Consider the following 10,630-nt stretch of genomic DNA (forward strand, 5'->3'; position numbering starts at 1 on the left):
ACACATGTATTCGTAACAACATCACATAACATATTAATGTCAACGTCGAATAACGTCAATTTCAGCACACTCGAAAGTCACTGTTATTTGAAATTGAATTAACAAAATTAATAACGCGTGTGACAACCATTTGCTTTCACGCATGCTTGACGGCGACGCCTCATTGATGCCACTTAAGTGTTCAGAAATGCTTGAGGGATGTTGTTCCAGATGTTGGTTAAAGCCTGGCTTAAATCAGCCAATGTCATTGGCTGATTTGGTAAACGGCGTAAACGTCTTTCCATTTCATCCTAGACGTGCTCGATCGGCGACAAATCGGGGGAAACAGCTGGCCAAGGGAAGACATCGACATTCTGTTGAACAAACAAGTCCCTGACTACACATGCAACGTGTGGCCTTGCGTTGTCTTGTTGCAGAGTGATGTGATCTTGATGTCTCTGTATGAAGGGTATCACAAGACGCTGAATAGTTTCATTTCTATAGCGTACCCCGGTGAGATTTCCATTGACAATTTGTAGAGGGGTCCTTCCACGTGCTAATATTTCACCCCACACAAGAAAGCTACCTCAACCGAATTGTCGACGTTGCACAACACAATCGTCCTGGTAACGCTCCCCAACGCGACGATACACCCTACAATGGCCGTCACTGCTATTCAAATGAAATCTGGATTCATCAGTGAACAGAATATTGGCCCAGTCCTGTATTCTGAATCGCAGATGTGTGCACCACGCTAGTCTGGCGATACGATGACGTTGAAGCAGTACTGGGCGCACCGCTGGACGTCTTGGTCCGATGATTTGCTCGCACAGACGAGTACGCACAGTTCTTGGACTAATTGGTCGAAGCCCTGGAATGCTACGGGCAGTCAAACCTGCTGTCTGGAAACGATTTTTTAGATGCACAAGTCTAATATGGTTGTCCTGTTGACGTGTCGTCACACGAGGTCGCCCAGAGCGCAGTCGATCCTGAGTGTTGCCAGATTGTTGAAAACGACTCCATAATAACTGGATGATGTTCCGATGAACTCCAAAGTGTTTTGCTACAGTATGGTGTGCCATTCCAGCTTGCAGCACCCCAACAGCACGATTACGTTGGTTTTCGTTGAGTCGTGGCATGACATAGGGATAAACAAATTTGGAAGTGATTTCCTTCACCAAAAATGTTTAAACAAGTCCTTTACAGTTCTTATTCCAAACAGTATTGGCCCGTAAAACTCCTGCGTACAAATTTTTCAATAAACAACAGGTGCTCACTAACCATGAAAAAGTCCGTGCACCCGGACGGTTACCAATCGATATTGTCAAAAACATTACCATTATCGATTGTTTAAATTTTAGAAATACAAATAATAGATATAGAAAAATTATATTAAATTTTTTAATGCACAGTTTTTTTTTCCCGCTAGTATATATAGTCCGTTGAAAATTCTTAAACGGTGAAAGTATAATGATTATTGTGTTCTTTTATCCATATTAATATTGACAGGTGTCCCTTACCACCTTAAATTAGGACAATAAGCAGGTGCCGTTTGCGGATGCGTTAAAATATAGGTATTTTAAACATAAAAATGTGGCAATTTTTCTTTTCTTTTTTACTTTCGAAGTGCGCATTTTTTGTTGACCAAAATTCGCACGAAGAAAACAAATTATGCTCGAAGATAGGAGAGCCTAACACGATACTCTTATTACATTTCAATGTTATTTTTAATTAAGAAAAAAGTGTTACCTTTAGTTAAAATATTTCACATAATTATGTTTTGTTGTTTCTTAAATATGTTAAAAGTTGCTTCGTTCGATTGTACAGTATTTCATATAAATGCAATAGTTTAGCGGTAAGTTTATCAGTAATAATTATAGTATAAATCAAACTTTATCGAAAAGATTTTATAAACACATTGTATATTCAATGAAGAATTCGAGTTTTAAGGATTTCGCCTATTTGAAAGATTTGTCTTGCTGTTGAAGCAAATAAACAATAATAACATTAAAGGGTCACATTCGCTTACACCATGAATGGTTTTTTTTTATTCCTGAACAGGGATTGGTTTTGTGGGTATAGATTTGAAGGTTTTTATAAGAATTGATTTTAAAGAAAAGCTATTTGACTTTCAATCGATTTACTTGTAATCATTTCAAATTTGAATATAACACAATTGGTACATTTATTTATTTAAACTGTATCTCTGAGTTTTAAAAAAAAATCCACTTAGACGAGATTGGCGCTTTTTCATTACAAAGAGACAACATTACTTTTTAAAGATTTCTTCGTTATTGATAACTACATATACTTACCGGGGAACTGCAGTTCCAAGTAAACGTAAAATATATCTAACGAACCTTCATTAAGCATCTTATTTATATCAAAGTTTTGGTCAGATTAATTATAAATACATTAGCATTTAACGATAAACCATTATATAAATCATCAAACGTTCATTCATTTACTTTTTAAAGATATTTGAGTTAAAAATAATACTAAGTTTATAACTTTTTTATCCATGAACTATTATCACATTATTAGCGTTACTAAACGTAATTTTATTATTAGAGTTATTAGGTTCACAATGTGAGGATCATTTTGTAGCTGGAAATTAACAGTACATACATGTACTTACACTGAGATATTTATGTAATGATTTTCCATACGGTGAACAAATATCTGTTTTTTATATGGACAAACGAAGACAGATGACAGATTGAGCGACTACGAGATAAAGAGAGAGAAAGAGAAAGGATCTCTCTCTCTCTCTCTCTCTCTCTCTCGTTTGATCGCAGTGAAACATGATTAATTGTAGAAAAAAGTACAAGATACAATTAAAATACACTTGCCATCCACCTCCCACCCCCCTCCCCCCCCCCAAAAAAAAAATAAAAGAGGATGTCTAGCATTCGACACATTAATTTATTTATTTTTATCTTTTTTTTTTGTTTGCTTTAACGCAGTACACCACTCTTGGTGCAATATGATCAAAGTTAAAATGTTACTTAAATCTAGTATATTTCTGTCAAATAATGGTCTTTTAATGACGCTTGCCATATGTGCAATTGCTTTTTTTTAATTCCACATTAATGAGACTAAATGATGTAAAATATGTCAGATAAATAAATCATTTATAATTGGGGACAGCAAAAGAAGAAATACGTAATTTACATGCGAATTAAAAACATACCAAAAAAAATAACATCTTTGTTGACATAATGTGATTACATTTGCTATTTTGGTCAATAACATCCATGAAGGTGTTTTAACATATATATACCGAGTGTAACAGAGTTACAAATACTTATTATATTCAGATTTCATAATTTCATTTTCCACTTCTAGATATTATTATTGCTTAAACATACATTGCCAAACTAAAAATAAAATTCTGTATTTAACAGTTTTTGATGATGAAAATGTTTTACACCTACGACTTGCTTGTATAATGGCAAAAATAATAATTTTAATTAAACAATGAAATGCTATTTTTTGGTGATTCATGCGGGATATGGCGGTGGCGACATTGCAGAAAAATACATGTAATTTATTATCATGTAATTTTATAATGATATATATATATATATATATATATATATATATATATATATATATATATATATATATATATATATATATATATATATATATATATATACATCTACCTAGTATTATTCCCTCTGTTCCTTACTGAAACTTAAAGTTAATTCATAGCTCTATGGAAACAGCCAGACAAAAAATCTACAAGGCACGTTTATCGATTGGTCGAAATATACAGCGACCTTTAAAAAAAGTACGGACTGCACGATGATGTCAGAATAAAATTCCCATCGGAGACGATTTAGTTGTTTCTTTTAGCTAACTTACTGGTGTACATTAACTGTAATTTAGAGAATTTTACTTACTTTTTACAATAAATTTATTAATTTGTTAAAATGAATATGTTAATATAAACAATAACGTGTTTCCTTTGATGATTCATGCAAATTATGAAGGTGGCGATCATTACAGAAAAAAAATTACATCAGCCGCTAACGCGAGTTATGTATTTTTTTCTGCAATGTTGTCACCTTCATATCCCGCATGAATCACCAAAGAAAGCATTTTATTGGGGGTTTTTTTCCTGCGACGATTATATTTTTTATAATTACATCTTCAGAGAAAATTCGGAGAAAATAAACATGAAATCAGATTGGAAAGCATCAATTTATAAATATCCATAAAATATGGGAGACCTGAAAGGAATAGCTCATAAGAATATTTTAAATCTTTACATCGTAGCCTATAGAATATGCACCTCTGAATTTCATCCTATAATCATGTAATGATGTATAATTTTGATTAATATAAATAATGAAACTCAGAATGGAAAATAAAACAATTTTCAAAGAAAACAGTTCTAATCCACTCTTCAATTCCTTATTTGTTTTCATCAATGACTCAATTTGAAACTATTTCATGTATTTGATTTTCTTCACATTGCCTTTTTTGAACTCGCACACAAACAAATTGTCATTGATGTCCACACATAAACCAAAAGGCTTATTTAGATCACAGTTATCAATGTAACGAAGAAACTGTCCGTTCTGGTCCAGAATGTGGATACAATGGTTGTTCTCGTCTGCCGTAAGGATACGACTCTGATCGTCTGTTGTGATTCCACGGGGTTTAAATGGTTTGTTCTTGGTAACTGAAGAATGACCGGTGTATCTCCATCTGAGTTTCCCGTCCTGATTAACCACCACTAATGCTCTGGCCTTATTGTCTGCTACACAGATGTCATGGTTTCTGTTCTCTGTGATGAATTTAGTAAAACTATCCCCTGAGTACAGAGATTTACCTTCATCATCAAATTGAATTGTTTGTTTCTCTGTGGATCCCGAGTAACGGACAACTTTGGATTGACTGTAATCATCACTGTACATGATAACCAGGAGATCACCAGTAGAGGTGACACACAGCTGTTTAGGATGCCATCCCTGTAATCTGATCAACACTTTTGTCTGTCCATTCTTCACTTTATTCACTGTCCCTACTATCCGATCTGAGTACAGTAGATCACTGCCCATGTCTACAGCTATATCAGAAGGCGCTTCTCTTGATCCTGTAACATTTTTCTGTTGGAGTGAACCATAAGCATTGAAGCATTTGATTTCATTGGTCCACCCACTAGTCCATATCTTGTCATCATTTATATAGGTAACACAGCGTAGTGTTTCATATCCAGTCTGTATTGTGGCAACAAGCTCTGGCTCATCCAGTAGTTCTCTGACTAAAGTGTTGGGTTGGTTCAGTGACAATACATTTTCTTCTGTAGCAGTAGAAAATGGGGTGATCTGCCCAAACAAACTATACAGTATTTCACGGTCTACTGGTTTTGGAATGAATGTTGGCAATGTAACCTTAACTTTGGGTGGAATCTTGCTGAACTCTCTGATCTTAGAGCTGTATTCAATGGTTGGAGACACCTCAGTGGAGTTCTTTATTTCTTTAATAGCAAGTAATATTTGTTTTATGAGGGACTGTATCTGTTTAATATCATCCAGGTGTTTCTGTAAAATGTCTCTGTGTTTATCTTTTATCTCGCTGATTTCGGTTTTCATTTTGTTGATGACGATGTCGATTTCTTTGTGCCATTGCTCTCCTTGTTTTGACATTGTTGATGTAAGTTTCTCATATCCTCCATCTAGGTTGGCAAGCTGATTTTCCAAGTCAAGGACAATTTTCTCATATTTAGGAGAAATTGAGTTTTCATACTCTTTCGTATCTTTTTCAATAATGTCTTTCTTTGTCTTGTAAACCTCTGTGACTTCGGCAAAGCTATGTCCCTTGTGCTGATCAGATGCCATACAGGAAGAGCAAACAAAGGTGCCGCATTCCCTGCATTGCAATTCGCAGTTTTTCTGTGGATGTTTTCCACAATTCGGATAAATGAGGGTCGACCTTCGTTCCTGAAAAGAAACAATTTTATGTTTGTCATATCCATCTGAGATGTGATCTACTACACAAGGCTTGCAGAGGTTGACATGACAAAAGTCACAGTAGCTGTGTACTATGGCGTTATCACAAAGGTTACATCGGTGTACATCCTGGGCACTAGTACGGGGATCCATGATTTTTCTACAAATAGATAACAAATATTTATACTATATATGTAAAACACATGTATCAACAGCCATTTTCATGTATTTTTTCATATCTTCATAATGTCTAAAATCTTTCATTTGTATATGTATAAGTACGAACATGGACGCCATGTAATCAATCTACTATTCCTTTTATCTTTCTCATGAAGACTGGTGCAAATGTAATCATATAAAATGTTCTTTTCAGAAGTGAAAGTAGAAATATTATATTTTAATACCTAATCAGAGCTTTAATTATTTCTATTTTAGACCTAATTAAAATATATATTTCATTACATCTAAGAATATGCCTCAGTAGTTTTAATTGATAGATTAATCTAACAAATGTTGAAAAGTAGTACATACCGTGATTATTCTTCTACCTTGTATTCTAACATTGTTGAGCTTTTGTGGAATGTGGTCACCTGACAGCTTTAAATTATTTAGAGTTACTTCCCGTGCTTTGTACATGGGTAAACGTGAAATAGAAATAATTGCAATTAAAATTGTACTTCTAAGCAAGACTACGAATGTGTTAACATTCTATAGAAATGAATTGATATATACTCGGGTTTTTTTCTCGGGGGGGGGGGGGGTGCCGTCATGCACATTTCCATACCCTAACTATAGATAGTATGCATAATAATGATACGTTAAGTTACATGTGTATACTTATCATGTCGGGATTTTGATAACCTGGAGTAATCGTTCGGAACACGAGTTATCTCTCCATTATAGCAGGTATACGCTAATTTACAAGTATAAAAAATGGTTATAATAAACGTTTTTTTTGTCCTGGTTTAATCAGTTATTGATGTAAATTGTCAATGTAAAAAGACAATTGTGCAATTAAAGGACGGATTGTGCAATTCCAAGTAAACGTAAAATATATCTAACGAATTTTAATTAAGCGTCTTATTTATATCAAAGTTTTTGTCAGATTAATTATGAATACATTAGCATTCAACGATATACCATGCATTATATAAATTATCAAAACGTTCATCCATTTTATACGTTTTAAAGACATTTGTGTCAAAAATAATACTAAGTTTATAACATATCCATCCATGAATTAATATCACATTATAAATATTACTAAATGGAATCTTATTTTTATAGTAGTTAGGTTCACAATATGAGCGTCATTCTGTAGCTCGAAATTGACTCTATACTTGCACCGAGATATAGAGGATATCTATATTGTGTGATTTTATATTTGCTTTATCCAACGAGTTGAAATGGTGTATATATTCGCGTGGCTTGCCGAGCGAATATAACCATTTCAACGAGTTGGATAAAGCAAATATAAAATCACACAATTATAGATGTTCTATTTATCTCATACAATTTGATTTATAATATGTTTTACGGTGCGACAGTTGGGGCGAACGCAGCAGGTGATAAAAAATGAATTATGATAAATCAATAAAAATAAAAGTAGTGACGTAAAGTAAATGAATTTGAATGCAAAATAAAATAAACATTCCTAATTTTTCCAGTGAATTTTCATTATTCATAATTCATAAGATTTTTTTTATTTATTTAAATACTGGTCGCACACCAGTATAGAATTTATCTCAGATAAAATGTTGTTGAATAATAAAGATTTTAACATAATGTACATTGCAGTTTATTTCCTCTTTTCTTGCAGCAGACATTTTTCTTAAACTTACAATAAAAATTGACTTATCACAGAGTTCCCCCTCCCCCGTTTAAAAAATCAAATTTACGTATTAAGAAAATGGTTGATCATATAAGGAAAATAAATCACCCGGGAGCATGTAATAAATAGTAGTAAAAATAAAGACACTTTTGAGCAGCTAAAGAGCTAAAGGCATATTACGCACTCCCCATTCCTCGCCCCGATTAGAATTTTCCTGATTTTGAGAATTTATTTTTTCTCTTTGCTTGTGAAGATTTTTTGAATGATGTTGCCACGCCCCCTTTTAAAAAACGTTCCTGGAAATTACCGTAAATATAGTGAATAAAATTAATGTGAGCATTTATCCAAATGAGAGCAAGTTACAGCTGTTTCCTATCTCCGAAGAAATGTCCCGATTCGTTAGCTCTGCAAGATTTTGAGAAGATTTTGGTATCTATATTTCAGCAGATTTACAATAACTACCTAGAGTAGTTTCTCCTTATTGTGAAGTCAAAGTTCACGTCGGTCAAGTGTCGTCTGTCTCTTTGAAAACACACTGAAAAAAAAAACTACGCGAAAAATACTGTTTTATTTACTTAAAATGCATGATCTTCTGGAAATTACATAATTTATCTATTTCTCAAGAGTTTTACTTTGATTCTCGCGAGATGGTATCCAGTCTAGTGAGATCGACCGACATTGAGGAATTGCATTGTGGGTCAAAATTTACTGACGCCGAAAAATTCGGATCAATGTGGAAGAAATCCATTGTGACGTCACTCGAAAGGACGATAACTCCGATAGTCTTATATTTATGTTATGGAATTTGTGTTGTGTCAGTAGTAACAATTAATGCATGTACTTGTTCTCATGAGAGTGTGAAAATGGGAAACCATTTTTACAGGGAACTACTGGGACGATTAAAACAAGGCATTACTGGTCCGATTTACTGACGCCAAAAAAATCTGTTGAATGGATGTGCAAATAGTCCGAATTTTCTATTCACACACGCCTTGCCGGTAGAGCTCCCTTCGCGCCGGCGCTGTGCGCCGGCGAGCTGCGCTCGCTATTATGAAGCTTTTGAGAGAGTCCCTTATGTGACCCGAATTGTTTTTAATATACACCACACGTATGAGATAATAATTTTCTTTATCTCATACGTATGGTGTATATTACCCGTGTGATAAACATTTGCTATATCAAACGGGTGATGCTTTATCAAATACTTCCGGTCGGAACTATTTTTGACACAAACCCTCGCTTCAACGCTTCAGGGACCTATTTTCGAAGATTTGCTAGTACTTTTAATATAACTATATCTACTACAAAAATTAATTTAAAATTGATTTTGTCAAAGATTTAAATTACAAATATGAAGGAAAACACATAGCTGCGTAGCTCAGGCGTCGGAACCGGGGGGCTATTGTAGGGGGGGTACCCCCACCCCCCCCCCCCCCACCTTTTTTACAAAGTGATTCATAACCGTAACCACAAGACCCTTTTTTCTTGTTTGTCAAAGTTTTTGATAAGTTTAGCCCACTTCTAACTTTCAATTTGCTTTGTGAAGTTTATAAAACTGCAAATTACGTTAACTATCAAGGAGTTCAGTCTGACGTCGCGATGAAAACAGAGCGATCTGGTTGTGTTTATATACAAGAACCTACCGAAATAATGTTTCATAAGACTTTTATTCCACCACCAGTAAGCATCTTTATTCACTGTTTTTAATTTCGAATCATAAGGCTAGTTTTATGAAACATCAACAACTGTTCCTCGTTCGAGTCAATTCAAACTAACGAGCATTCGCAACTTTGTGTATGTGAACAAACTTGATTATTCAAGTCTTCTAATCGGAATTTCCATTTAATCAAGTGAATAACCTCTTAGAAAAATTGTTTAGAGCTAAAAAATTATTTTAAGGTTTATTTCAGTAAAACTTTACATTAAAACAGTTAGATTTAATTCAGGAATGGCGTACTAAATTGTATTGCGCAAGGTCACAATAGCCGCATAACACAACGTTGCATCATCGTTTTTAATCTTTGAAAAAAAAAACAATTCGATCGGGTCACACAAGGGACTGTCTCAAAAGCTTCATAATATTTAAATCAAATTGTATGAGATAAATAGAGCATCTATAATTGTGTGATTTTATATTTGCGTAATATCAGTTAAAAATGATTCTTTAATCTTATATATTTTTGTGTAATAATGACTTGTTAACGACGCTGGACATACTTAAATGACAATATGCTAATTCCACATGCGTTGACGAGACTAAATGATGTAAAATATGTCAGATAAATAAATCATTTATAATTGTGGACAGCAAAAGTAGAAATACGTAATTTACATGTCAAACAAAAACTCAAACCCTCTTGGGTTTTTGACATAATGCGATTGCATTTGCTATTTTGGTCAATAACATCCATAAAGGCGTTTGAACATTTATTTATATACCGAACGTGACAAAGTTACATGTACTTATTACCTTGATTTCATCATTTTGTTTTCCAAACCCGATATTATTATTCTGTATTTAAACATTTTTTGATGATGAACATGTTTTACATATACGACCTGCTTGTATAATACACCTGGCAAAAATAGTAATTTTACTTAAACAGTGAAATGCTTTCTTTGGTGATTCATGCGGGATATGGCGAAGGCGACATTGCAGAAAAATACATGTAATTTATTATCATGTTATTTTAATATTATCATACATATATATTTACATCAATCGAGTATAATTCCCTCTGTTTCTTACAGAAATTTGAAGTTAATTCATAGCTCTATGGAAACAGCCAGACTGAATTTATATCTACATATCCCGTTTATCGATTGGTCGAAATTTACAACGACCCAAAAAAATCAC

The 10,630-nt window shown here is 33.7% G+C and overlaps 2 protein-coding genes across 2 annotated transcripts; both read right to left on the reverse strand.

Moving 5' to 3' along the window:
- Window positions 1–566: 566 nt before the first annotated feature.
- LOC136275039 (uncharacterized) lies at window positions 567–1,118 on the reverse strand. The gene has a single exon (XM_066083300.1). It carries the CDS (start codon window positions 1,116–1,118, stop codon window positions 567–569), a length of 552 nt encoding a protein of 183 aa, XP_065939372.1.
- Window positions 1,119–4,189: 3,071 nt separating this feature from the next.
- On the reverse strand, window positions 4,190–6,566 carry LOC136269670 (tripartite motif-containing protein 2-like). Its single transcript, XM_034449277.2, has 2 exons — window positions 6,474–6,566; window positions 4,190–6,102 (listed from the first exon to the last, which is right to left on the reverse strand). The coding sequence occupies exon 2, from the start codon at window positions 6,093–6,095 to the stop codon at window positions 4,434–4,436; it is 1,662 nt and encodes a 553-aa protein (XP_034305168.2). The 5' UTR covers window positions 6,096–6,102; window positions 6,474–6,566; the 3' UTR covers window positions 4,190–4,433.
- Between the last annotated feature and the right edge of the window lie 4,064 nt (window positions 6,567–10,630).

The sequence above is a fragment of the Magallana gigas genome, chromosome 4 (assembly GCF_963853765.1).
Source record: "Magallana gigas chromosome 4, xbMagGiga1.1, whole genome shotgun sequence".
NCBI lineage: Eukaryota > Metazoa > Mollusca > Bivalvia > Ostreida > Ostreidae > Magallana > Magallana gigas.